General features: G+C 39.7%; 1 protein-coding gene and 1 long non-coding RNA gene across 2 annotated transcripts; one reads left to right on the top strand and one right to left on the bottom strand.

Annotated features, from left to right (window-relative positions):
* Nucleotides 1-2241: 2241 nt before the first annotated feature.
* GID8 (GID complex subunit 8 homolog) lies at nucleotides 2242-8961 on the bottom strand. The gene is made up of 5 exons (XM_026092870.2): nucleotides 8840-8961; nucleotides 7565-7694; nucleotides 6116-6312; nucleotides 5413-5610; nucleotides 2242-5082 (listed from the first exon to the last, which is right to left on the bottom strand). The coding sequence occupies exons 2-5, from the start codon at nucleotides 7680-7682 to the stop codon at nucleotides 4909-4911; spliced, it is 687 nt and encodes a 228-aa protein (XP_025948655.1). The 5' UTR covers nucleotides 7683-7694; nucleotides 8840-8961; the 3' UTR covers nucleotides 2242-4908.
* Nucleotides 8962-10115: 1154 nt separating this feature from the next.
* Nucleotides 10116-13013, top strand: LOC135330136 (uncharacterized). Its single transcript, XR_010391948.1, has 3 exons — nucleotides 10116-10244; nucleotides 11939-12074; nucleotides 12208-13013. It is a non-coding gene; the product is annotated as an uncharacterized LOC135330136 (long non-coding RNA).
* The last annotated feature ends 268 nt before the right edge of the window (nucleotides 13014-13281 follow it).

The following is a 13281-nucleotide window of genomic DNA, read 5'->3' as shown; positions in this document are numbered from 1 at the left end:
TTCAAAAATAGCTGTGGTTAAAAAATGCGTTTGAGTGTTAAGTTAACAGCCAGCTTGTAGCATCTACCACATGCACATAAATAAGTCTAAAAAGTGAAAGCACAGAAATTGTTCCTTTCACTGCTGCATAATTTTCTGAAAGCAAATCTCCCATTGAGCTGATTAAATGGCAAATGGAATCAATTCAAAAGACAGGCACTAACTTAAGAAAATAATCTTATGTGAGAACACAGTCTGCTCGTTTTTCATATGCTCAGTTTAACCTGCCAAAAGATTAAACCAAACAAAAGATTATTGGGTTAATATTTGAGTTATCTATCACTAAAATTTATCCACAATAACAGAATGGTTATATTAAAGATTTTGTTAAGCACTGATCAAAAACAAATGCTGTGGTTGAGGGGAGTGGAGCACGAAAGTCTCTCACACTCCGCAGAAGACAACTGTTGTCTTCTGAAAGGACAGTGCAGTTGTAGTTTGAGCGCCTCTTGCTATCTAGAAGCCATTTAAACACAACTTGCCCACACTTTGAAGAAAACGTATGTGGCTTCTAGTGCCAAACAATGTAAACTTGCTGCAGATGGCAATATGCTAAAAAATAAAGCAAATCAGCAGAGAAGTTGATAAAAGGTAGATTGCTTTTAAATGAATAGTGACTCCCATGCAGGAATTCCTCCAGGAGATGGGTGTGGGGTAGCAGCACGTGCTTGGAGTCCCAGTTTAAGACAAGGGGCACAACAGGGAAAGCACAGAGCTTTCTGGTTCTGAAGGGCCCGAAGACATCAGCATGCAAGTCAGCAGTAGCATAGCCAACCTTAGCCTTAACTTCATCATATGAAAGCAGGAGGGGAGAGGAAAGGAAGAGAAACAGGTCCTGCCACCAACGTGTGCCCATTGAGAAATACAGATCATTGTGAGGGTACTGCTCATAAGCTTTGTTTTTTATCTCTGTGTAGCTGAGCATGTAAAGGCAACCAGCTGTCAAGCAGGGCTGGGGACAGCATTGCTCATGCAACAACTATAGACCCTGCTAGTTCCTTTTCATTATGAACATTGTGGCAGGAACATATACTAACCAGTCACATTGCTTCTAAATGGAATAGAGGTCTACAATACAGCTGCGAACCCATCTCAACTTGTGTAGTTTAAGGGCAGAGTTAGGGCAAAAATATGACCCTGCATCCTTTTTTATTTTTTGAGATAAGGGTCTGAAGGATGCATTTGGCTACTGTGGACAGCGGGAGGCCCAGTTACCCGCAAAGATAAGACACACAGGGATCACGCTCCGACTCAATTTAATAAGCTTCATAACGAACTTGGACAGAAAGTGGTTTGAAGTGAGTCGAGCAACACTCATCTACTAGTCGAGGATTTTTTTAAGTAATGCTTTTAAGCTTATACTCAAGCATACAAAGCATAAATTTTACAAATTAAAAAGCAATAAAAATCATCCTAGAATAATGTAATGGCTTCCCCTATACATACAAAGAGTAGAAAGGAGACAGAATTCTTTCCAGGTAACTTCACACATTTTTAATGCTACATAAGTGCTCTCCACATCCATTTCAATTTTTCTGTTATTGTGGGTAGAAGGAGCTGAAAGTGTTGGAATGAAATCATCTTAAAAGAGAGAGAGGTACTTCACCTGGTTTCAAGCTGTATCTGTTTGCCTCCTCAAAAGTCGTGAGAGGAAATGCTTTATTTAAATTCTGCTGTTAGTTTCTGTGCAGCAACCTCTGGTTTTCCAGCTATATAAAATTAAACAGTTTGGTAAGTATTTCTCAGAAAGTACTGCCAGTACTTTATCTTCATGGACACCCATTATTCCCTACCCTCCACAAATGACTCCATTGTACAACAGAAGCAACCATAGTTCAGCTTAGATTTGATGGTCACAAAAGAAACACAGTAACAGTCAGGAGACAGTGTTATTAGGGAGGTGGTAAGTTTTGGAAAATGAGTAAAATTTATAGCCTAATCAAAACACACTTGATAAAGTCTTTTTGCAAAGGCATATAAGACAAGATATTTTACAACCCAACTTCTTTATATTCATTGCATTAATGATAAAACCTTAATTGCTTTCAACAAAGGAAAGGTTGGGGGAATGAGTGTAGTGTATCGCATTTAATTACCAGATTTGTTTGCCACCACTGAGTTTGGAACAAATCTTCATACAAAAGTTATTTTCATACTGTTTTAAATTAATTTGAACAAAATATGTATTTTTACACTAAAGCAAACTGATCAAAGTGGCATTTAATAATATTTGTTAAAGTGGTTATCTAACAAAACTGGGTCAGCAAAATCCCATTCATTAGTAGTCACCAAATAAGACATTTCTCATGCATATGACAAAAGTTCATTCGTGTACTGACAGAGGTCTGTTTACTGTGTACAATATTTCCATAAATTATAATATGTTTCACAGCCCCTACCATTCAAGAATATTTCAAACAGATTATATATTATATTTGTATATGCAAACTATTTTATATACACTAATATAAAGATCCTTAGAAGTACCATTATGACTACCTTTATGCTTTCTCTAAAATGCATAGCTTTCAAATATTTTCTTGCAGTTACGAAAAACTTTACAGATTAAAGCTGCTTATCAATGTGGCATGTTCATAAAAACAAAGTGAAATAGTTCTATACTAATTTCATATTAAACCCCTTAAAAAACATGTTTATTTTTAAATGGAAAAAACAAGCTAGTGAAAATTCAAGTAATCTATGCACAATCTTTGCCCAAATACTATATGAAATCAACGTAGCGTTCTAGAAGTACAGTGAACTTCTCAACCAGGACCGTAATACTGCATTTCTCATGGAGAAAAATGCTAGTCATGCCACAAAAACGCACCACTTTCCACTTCATCCGGGAGAAGCTTTAGATGAGATTCAGCACGCAAATGTCAGAACAGAAGAAAAGCTGATCAGTTATACATGAAGAAATTAGAGCTATTCCAGTTTTGTTTCTGTAGTTTGTTATTAAACAAAGTTACATTTAACCATACAGTTTATCACAAACTAAAAGTTATACATGGTTCTTAGACAGCAACCAACTGGAAAAAAAGAAAGAAAAAAAAACCCCACAACAGTTAACAGTTTGGTAAGTGTCAGAATAACCAGTCTGGATGAAGTAAAGCCAGACCACTGTTGTAGGTGGGGGGAACTGATAGCTTGTTGGTTATGTATGAACTTTAAGACCTGCATACCATGAAAGCCTCAAATGTAGAACAAAACCATCAGTAATAAATGGGAACAAATCAAAAATCATTTTGTTATATCCATCATCTAGCTTAACCTTGGTGCTCTGCATCTCTAATAGCTGCTTAACAAACAATGGTTTCCCTCCTCCACAAAAAATAGCTACACAAGTAAACAGTGTTCACAGTAATGCAATCAGTAACAGGTTTTGTTAGTTTCCTTAAGTCAGGTGTATCTGCAAAGCTTTATACAGTTTAATGCATAAGTATTCCAGTAAAATTAAGTGAAAACTAAGTTTCATTCTACAGGGTAATATCTACCATACAAGACTAGATTATGTACAGTATGGGACTGGTATGACAATTGCCAGTGCGTCGTGATGTTAAGCTATTTCCTCCATCAGACTGGTCTTTGTTCAGCAAGTCTGTAATAACTCAATATATGGGCTTAAAAATCTAGAAACTGATTTGGCAAGGTTAGTGCTTATTACTACTGGATACACCAGTATACAGTGCTGCAAAATTAAGTCAACCAGAACATCCCATACCCAGAAGATCACAATTTGTTGACTTGAAAGTCTGGACTTCACATGTAAAACATTAAAACTATAATCCTAACTGGAGTGAGGACAGTCAGTAAACAAAGTAATACAGGTGAAGATGAACTGCATCTCTTCAGAAAGGTATGGAAGAATTGGGAAAATGGAAATTTCACTTTTTAAAAACAGCTCAGCTCAAGGCATAAAAATAGCCCTAAGTAGCCCTAAAACTACGACTCTTATCCAGCAAGCATAAAGGCAGATCCCGCACAAGATGATGGATCAGAAGCTTCAACGAGCATACCTCCCCCCCACTTCACCTCCTAACACAAGTACGTCTTTTCAGCTTACAAAAACCCGGTGGTCTTCAAAGCTTTACTAACCTGTTGGAATCACTGCAGTGTCTACAGCTGCAAGCTTCACTTAAGGGGGAAAGCCCCTTTTAACAAAAAACCTTACCTGCCTCTGGGGGCCATTTTGGTCATTCACGAAAACTAAGAGAAAACTTATTTCCAGCAATACTTCTTGTGAAAAAAGATGGGTCACTGATCCATTATGAACATAGCTCTCACCATATAAAGCACCAAAAAGTCAGAAACAAGGAAAAAAAAGTCCTTAAATTATGATTTACAAGTTTGTACACTATTTCCAAGGCAAAAGGTTGACCTTACTGCAAAGTTTATAGATGAAAACTTGACCAGTTACTTTTAAGGGGAATGTATATCTGGCTATAACTTAAAGGTAGAAAATATTCACTGTTCTATATACACATTTCAAACAGGAGACAGTTAAACTTAACTGAATAATTGCCAATATAACTCCATATTAACTCGCTGGCCACTAAACTAGGCATCAGTAGCCAATTAGAAACCTTGAGTTCTGTACTTTTAAAAATGCTATTTTTCCTTTCCTGTTTAATTGTTTTTTTAAAAATGTATTATAGTGCATAGCCTAAGTCAGACTTTCAAAGAGATACAGCGCCTTTCAATGCAGTTTTTGCAGCATTTAAAAGGGACTTTTCTCCCTTCAAATTAGATGTTCATTGAAAAAATCTGAATTGAGTGCTGTACTGTAGTAAAAATATTTCAGTCACAGACTGATATAAATGTATACTGTGCAGTACTAAGATTATATGATGTCCATCTGCACACATTTTACTTGGGTTCTTCAATTGTCCCCTTGCTGAGGTCTGTCATTTTGGGATATTTCACTTTCTTCTGGTCCAGCTCATTCTGAGCCCACAGTAGTAGCTTCAGTAATTTTGCCAACTTGGGTGTAGATTCACGATTTTCATAGTCTAGGACAGCTTGGTTAACCTCACTCCATACCTGGGAAAGAAACACTGGAGTTTAGCAGTAGTTTCCCTATGATTAACACCAGTAACGTCACACAAATATCGATAACATCACACACAGTTTGTTGATTCCTCAGAATATGGTCAGGAAAAAGCTCCATATACTATGAGGCTGGAGAACACATGGAAGAGAGCCAAGCAGTTGATTACAGTAGCAACAGTTTTTTTGAATTTCACTTCAGAAATATTTCTGTTCTTTTGCATACCACTGTATACATGTTTCTAAACATTTCTAAAAATATTTAGACATCAGTTTCACCACATATGAATAAAAGACGAGAATTTTCTTTTGAGAAAGTACTACCTTCTGTCGTTGCATCATGTTAAGCAAGTCTCCAAATGGTGATTCTTCAGGATTATCAAAGGCGAGCAAAGCCAGCGTACGCTCCATTTCTGTCAGGCATTCTCTGCTCTCCTCTCCTTGTTCTGCTAATTGGGTCTGAGCAAATTCCAGAGCTGCTTCTGTCTCACGCTGCCGAATCAGTTCAATCAAATGCTGCTGCTACATATGAGAAATACAGCAATATTAGCTAAACTACTAAGCAAATCTTCAGTATTTCAAGACTGTAACTTTCAGTCATCAATATGTAATTTGAGACAAACACTAGTCCATAATTTGACAGTTTGAGGTCACTTCTAAGCGTGTGAGACAAAGAGCAGACTTGCCTGCAAAATCTACTGAAAAGGCTGACAGTTGTGAAGAACAGGTTTTGAAAGATGTGTTACTACCAGAACTACCAGCAATCCAGAGTAACAGTAATTTGGAAGTTGCTACATCACAGAGGATTGCTGTTGTCAGAAGTTTACATGTTACTAATTGTATATGATAGTTACTGCATGGCATGCCACAAAGTTTCCCCTTGCTACAAAATGATGTCAAGAACACTTGAAATTGCAGGCATATTCAGTCAGAACCCCCCCAATGCACTCCTAAAACCTACAGTAGTTCATTTCCCAGTCTTTCAGCAACCCTTAAAATAAAGATGAAATCTGCCACTTGTTCATACCTGCAAATGAAAATAAAGATATCTGTTTGTATCTAACAATTCTGGATGGAGGCTGTTTATTAATGCAATGGCTTCTTGAATCTGTCCTTTCAGTATCATTTCTCGAATTTTTATTCTTTCATCCAGAGTCTCCAGATCAACACTGGGTTCAATTCCAGACTCCATTCGAAATTTCTCTGCCGCCTCTTTAAAGCCCTCTGAAATAGAAAAAATTTACCCATAAAATCTATTTTATGAAGCACCTTAAAAAAAAAAAAAAGACAGCTTAAATGAAAAGAATGGTGTATTACTTGTGCATTTTTGCAGTTAAAAGATTAATTCTGAACTTCTGAAAAGTTCTTATTTATTTAATAAGTATCTATTAATTATAATAGGCATCTAATAATGCTTAGTTATTAGTTAGAATTCTTAATTCAACTATCCTCATTCTCTAAGGAAGCATGCAAGTTATAGCGCGACATCTCTTAAATACAAAACTTGTTTTACACTTAAATTGAGCAGTATATTTATCCCAAAATATTACCATTTTCAAAATTTGGATATTTTTCCTTCTCCCTATACCCTCTCTCCCAATTCTGTTTACACAGACCCAACAGTTTTATTGAGAACAAGCAGAAAAAGAAAATGGATTTTGTTTCACATACCAACACTATATTCTTCGGAAAAAAGTTACAAGAGCTATTCTAAATCCTAAATCCTGCTTTCAAACACACACAAATGATTTATGATACTTAACTATACCACTGAGATGCTCTTCCTTTATCCCAGAGGCTTCAGCTACACAGCAGTGTAAACAGGGGTGTAGATCAAATAGAAATGCCTCCGCCCCAGTATAGCTTACAGGGATGGCATGCAACATAATTGCTAGGGCCCATTTCTGAATGTTTTTGATTGTTCCAAGTATTAAGTTAGGCTATATGCCAAACAGGTAAATGTTTTTGGTCTCAGACTATTTTGACAATAGTGTCCTTTTACAGTTGAGTTTTCTAGCCAGTTAAAATTTGCTTCTGACAATTGTTCTGTTCAGCTTTGAGAGTGCTACTTAACAGCAGCAACATACCTTGAACTCTGTTTTAATGGCACAAAGGACTAAATACGGAAGCAAGTCATGTTTGTTAACACTGTGTTCTAAAAAATACTCTTTTCTATACCATTTAGTAGAAGAGTTAGGATTAATAAATGTTGTTTCTATTGTTCGTTTCTATTCTAAGTGTCGTTTCTATTTCTTAGCAATCTGCTGAGTGCTCACTTGAAGCTAATTAGGTTGGTTTCCACTTAACAGAATACAGGAGCAGAAGTATGTTGCTAAGAGAAGCCACTAGTAATTACAAAATCCTTACCACTCTTAATTTTACACCACCTAGTAGCACATTCTAGCAAAAACTGTCTGTCTTGGTAAAATAAATGGCATTCATTTAAGAGTCTCCTAGCATTATTACTTGTTATTACCTGTAACAAGGTAGTTCATGATAAGGCGGTTCATGTCTGCTCTCTGAATATGCAAGTTATTAAGTTTTTCCATCCATTCATCTTTTGTGATTTCATCAGGTTTTTCTGCATAACTCATCCTGGACTCTTACTACAAGGAAAGAAAAGCATCTCATTTAACACATTTCCAGACAAAGGAAGTCTAATGTGCATAAGAACTGTGTCACTACCACCTTTATATCTTTTTATGAGATCTTTTAAACTAACACTCCAAAAGATGCCTGTTTATCCCAAACCATTATTTTATATTTTCATCCCCCTTTTTCCTGCACTTTCACATATACTGACCAGTCTCTACAGCTGCTTTCGTTGATCATCAAAACAAGATTTAAACAACATCTTTTCATATTTCTCTTAGACACAGTCCAAATCACCATAGTACAATTATACATCACACACAGCATCACAGTATGACACAAATGAATCGAAGAGTTTGAAAGCAAAACAGAAAATTTGTTAACAAACATCTGAAGCAAAGCCCTTGTGTACAACATCCACTTCAAAGTTTTCCTCAAAGCTTCGATGGGATAGCTACTAAACAGTACATGTTAAGTTATCCAATGTACAAATGAAAGACTTACGCTAACTTTGCTTGGGTGTTGACAGCAAAAGTACTCCTGACACCACTTCTAAAATATTATTGCCTAGTTTTTTTTCTCGACTGTCTTTTTTCAGATTTGGAAGCAAAGCACTTTGCTAAAATTTAAGCTGGCATTTAATCACTTAAAGGCACCTATCTGCGTCTCACGCGGGCAGCGAGAGGAGGAGGAAGAGCAACAGCAGCCACAGGCACCGCCACCCCTCTCGGGCGAACCCGCGCGAGTCCCCATCGCCAGCCCGTTTCCAACAGGTTTGTCTCCCCCAACGCTGCCGGCCGGAGCCGCCACCGGCCCGCGGAAAGTTGGGCGGCGAGAGCCCGGACCAGCCCGGCGCCGGCTGAGGGGCCGATCGGTCGCGGCCCCTCATTCACGCCGCTCCCAAGCGGGCGGCGGGGTACAGGCCCCAGCCTCCGCCCGCCGGGCCCCGACCTCCCGCCGCCGCCCCGCCGAGCCGCTGCCCCCCGACCCGGCCCTCGCCAGGGCCCGGGCCCCCGAGGCGCCCGGCCCCGCTCGCCGCAGGCCCAGCGCCTTCCCCCCGCCCGCAGCGGCCGGCCGCGGCCCGACCGGCCGCGCCAGGGGAAGGGCGCGCCAGCCCCCGTGCCCCGGGGCAGGGAGGGGGCGGCCGGCGCCATCTTACCGAGCGCGCCGCGCTGCCGGCTCCGACGCACGAACCCGGGCCCCCTCCGCCGCCTCAGCCAGGCCGCTGGCTCGCGGGTCTCGCGAGAACTGCCCGCTCGGCCAATCAGCGCCCAGAGAGCGGCGAGAAAATGCAACCATAGAGGCGGGGCGCGGGACAGAGTGTACGCCCGCCCCTGTATGTACACACGCGTCCAGTGGGGAGGCGATACCATAGAGACGGAGGGTTGGGAGAGGGGGCTCTCCAGTACCATAGAGATGAGCGAGACCCCGCCAGGGTGACCATAGAGTGGGGGCGGCCCAGGTGCGCGGGAGGCGGCTGCGCGGCGCAGCGCTGCGCCTGAGGCGCCGGGGCGAGGTGGCAGGTGCCGGGCGTTGAGCCTGGGGTTACCGCCCGCAGAGTCGGCCCTGCTGATCCTGCCGGGCCGCACAAAGGGAACTGGGTCTCCTCCTTGGCTCCTGTAGGTCACAGCTTGGTACATTAATGTAAAATGCCACCAATTTCCGTTGATGTTGGTCTGCTGGAGGGCGAGCTGCCGTGGCTGAGGGCTCTGCTTCGTGATTGCTGTTGAAATTAGCACTGGCAGCTGAAAAGAAGTGATAAACTCCAGTTAGTGCAGCTAAATACAATAGGGTTGGTGAATGAAAGCACTGTAGAAAAGAAAAAAAAACCTCGGTTTGCATATTTACATGGAAAGCAGGGCTTAAGAAATGTAGTTTTTCTGTGTGGAATAGCAGAAATGGTAGTCCCCCAGAAAATATATTTTTCTAGAAAATATAACTGTAGAAAGTGATAATAAGGATGCAGTTGGTCATTTTTTCACTCTTTTTTTGTAACCATGCCATAATCGCAGCCTCCAAAACTGTTTCATTAAAATTGTGTCCCCATTGAAATGGAGAATCTCTACATTTTATCAATAATACATTATTTTAACTTCCTTCTCCAAACAAGCCTCTATGCTCGTAAACAATACAGAATTTGTACAAAAAAACCCCATATTTAATCATACATGCCAGCAGCTGTCGTTAGCCATATGACAAAGCTACAATGTTGGCAAGTATTCCTGCTGATTTGACAAGGGATTTTCTTCAGGCTTTAATCTAAAAGCCCTTCTCAGTGAATTTGACTCTTAGACAAACATAGCTTTTCTCTTAAATATTCAGACTTGTATTTCTCGTATTTCTGAACCAGCAGGCTTGTAAATCTCTGTTTCTTTTTGATGCCCTGTCTGGTTTTATCAGCTCCTCCCTGAAAGGTGGGGTTTCTCAGAAGACTTCCATAAAGAGGGAGCGAGGAGGCAGAGGCCCCTCTCTAGGAGGGTTTCCTGAGTTTGCTAGATAGGAGACCACACCCAGGCAGAGAGGAGACACCAGAGTGTAATTCATACCACAGCTGCTGTTTACAGGTAAAGAGCAGAGACTAGGTGTAATTGCTTTCTAGTATGTAGAATAACACACTGAGTAAGCAAATCAAAAAGTTATGAGCAGCTGTTTGGCAGCATGTGTGATTGTGCACTGCTGATATTTTTACAAGTTGGGATGTTCAACCAACTGTAATAGGAAAGTTTCCATTTATCCTTCTAATGTCCTCTGGGCTAAAAAAAAGTAAAAAGGGGCTAAAGGCAGATCCTGGTTTGTGGTTTTGCTTCTCATGAAAAATACCATTTTTCCCCACTTTTTTTTTCAGAATGGGCTTTTTTTCTGACCCCAGGATTACCAAAAAGAAGTTTCTAATCTATCTGTATAGATTGCAATGTCCAGCTGTCTTCTCTTCTTTTTCCCTTTCCTATGCTTTTCTAGTTTTTTATGTTTATGCTAATATCAAAGCTTCTTAGAGACTGAGCTGTATTTGAGAGGAGAAGAGGTTTTATAATCACTTTAGTTGCAACAAAAACACTTTGAATGTTGCTAATGAAGTGTTTTCTTACTGAGGCTGAAAACAAAGTGCTTTTCTGATGCATTAATTGTTTTATGTGGTTAAATAATATTGAATAGTATTGTTCCTAGTAACACTTTTTTTGATGGTAGCATTAACCCAATGTGGTAAGATCCCAAGTATATAAATAACTTTAAAACTATAATTACTTTATCTTGATATAGACCTGTCTTCCCTACTAGTGTGCTGGATACGATGAAAATTCTGCATGTTTGAGGGGTTCAACAGTATCCTGAGTGAAAAATGACACATATTTTGTCCTAACTCTTTCCTGATATAAATCTGTTTAGTCACCTTCTGTGTTCCCCTCCTTTTAACTTGCATCCTATTGAGTAAATGTTTAGCAATCCATCTATACCTGCTTGCTGTCTTTAATGATGTATATGTTTAGAGAAACACTTATGTTCCCTGAGCTTCATGGCCTGGAATACTGAAGGATTTGGGAATACCAAAATGCATGGCTTGCAGGACTTTGTTCTAGTAGATACTAAGCCTCACGAAAGTAAAAAGGGAGTAGGAAGACAAGGCTATGCAGCAATTCAGGGCAAAAGCTTTCTGCATCATTCCACTTTTTCTTAGCAGTAAATCCTAACTTCTGTTAAGATGCTCCCCAAACTTGGAACCAAAACTTGGTTTTATCACTCAGCGAAAGCCTTGCAGGATACGTCTGTGGCTTGAAAGTTGGATTAGAATGCACAGAAGCAAAATGTTTTGCTCTTCGGAAACTAGCCTTTGTCTTTGATATGCCGTTGTCCTACAATAATCTTATAGTAATAAGGGTAGTAATGACATGGGAATTTGGACTTTGTGAAGACCACAAAATTGAGAATAAAAGAAACTTGTATAATATATCTGCCAAAGTAATTCAGTGCAAGTTATACAGTTCTTACTTGGATTCTGATCTGATAAACCTGGTTTTACTCAGAGGTATTTTGGTAGCTGGTATTTAGAGCTGAGTGGAGTCCAATAAACCTCAAACCAAAATCACTAATCCCTGAAGAAGTCATTAAATCTCTGTGAAAGATTACATATTCAGGGGAAAAGTTTACCTGAAACTGGGGGAAAAAAATCCCTGCCAACTTCTGTCTCCTGACAAGTAAGGGGAATGTTTTCCTTATGCAAATATAATTAACTTGAGGGTAAAGTACTTCTCTGTTCACCTAGTGCTTATGAAAAATGATGAATCGGCAACCTTGCAGAATCAAGCACCCAAAGGATATGCTGCCTTGACACCTGTGATGTCTGGTTTTGAGTGGTATGCTGGACTATCGAGGTGGAAAGGCCTTTATACACAAAAAAGGTAAAGCTTGAGCACAGCTGACAGAAATTAGTCTCTCCTGACTTAAAATGATCAATTATCTGTTTAAAAAACAGATGGAAGAGGGAAGGGAACTTGTTCATTTGCTTTTATCCTTACTCTTTTCATTGTCTAGCTCCATCTCTAGTTTTTACCTGGCTGCTGAAATTGGTTTCCCCAGAACGTTCAGTGAGGAAGAATTGAGAAAAGAGGCTGAACATAAAGTATCATCTTTTGGGGCTCTACATCTCCTAACATTTGAAAGTCTTGGTGAAGAGAAAGGTGAGTGAAAGTACAGTTGACAGCTCTGCTATTTTCTCACCATATGAGCCCAGATTAGGGGACACCCTCTCTTTGCATCACAGAGATAATGTCTTAGTGTGTATCACAAATTGTAGCTTTATGGTAGTGCCTATAGACAAGGGTCCCCTTGTGTGACACACTACAAACATAAGTAAGGCTATTTTGCAGCTACCCAAATTAAAAAAAAAACACATTAGAGAAATCTGAGCAAAAAAAATAGAAGATGCCTCAGCTGCAGAACAGTTTCAGTGCATTGACTGCCTAATAGTGGAAAAGATTTTGGAAAGCAATTGAGACGTTTTAAGGAGAGTAGTGATGAGGGCCTTGCATGTGTGAAGCCTAAGCCTCTCCAGGACTTAAGGAGAGCTAGATAAGATGCTTATTAGACTGTTTTAGAAGCTGATGGATAGCTGTTAATCTTTCTGCTAGTATTTCCCAGCAGTGTTTTGAGTTCAAAGCAGTTAGAAATTATTATCACATTATACAAAAGGGGGCCTAAACTTAGTCAATAATCACGTAATACAGATCACTAAGGAAGGGGTGACTTCTATATGCTGCCAGCAAAATGGAAATTCAGATCAGTAACTCAGGAGTAAATTTCCAAATATGGGAAATTAGGCTCTAATACAGGAAAGAAAAGAGGCAGGAAAAGGAATGAGGCAGAGAAAGGGCTGAGATATTGAAGAGACCATTTAACTGAAGTTGACATAGGTGTTTAATCAGCAAAGGTAGATACTCTGGCTTGGGATTAGAGAAAACAAGGCAATTTTTAACACAAAGATGTAGCTTAAAATTCACTGATTGTGCACATTGCATCAGTATTACATTAAGGTGTAAACCTTTTACCAAATGACCATGAGGTATTTAATACCTGCTTTACTGTTGGATTTGCAGGCATCTCCTATTC

Source organism: Dromaius novaehollandiae, chromosome 16 (assembly GCF_036370855.1).
Source record: "Dromaius novaehollandiae isolate bDroNov1 chromosome 16, bDroNov1.hap1, whole genome shotgun sequence".
Lineage (NCBI taxonomy): Eukaryota > Metazoa > Chordata > Aves > Casuariiformes > Dromaiidae > Dromaius > Dromaius novaehollandiae.
The sequence above is the reverse complement of the archived record's forward strand: the minus strand, read 5'-3'. Positions and strand labels throughout refer to the sequence as shown.

Excerpts from the sequence above, each read along its gene's own strand:
- GID8 (XM_026092870.2), bottom strand. The coding sequence starts at position 7,682 with ATGAGTTATGCAGAAAAACCTGATGAAATCACAAAAGATGAATGGATG. Across the intron at positions 6,313-7,564 it reads CATGAACTACCTTGTTACAG|AGGGCTTTAAAGAGGCGGCA; the intron begins GTAATAACAAGT and ends TTTCTATTTCAG. Across the intron at positions 5,083-5,412 it reads ACATGATGCAACGACAGAAG|GTATGGAGTGAGGTTAACCA; the intron begins GTAGTACTTTCT and ends TTTCTTTCCCAG.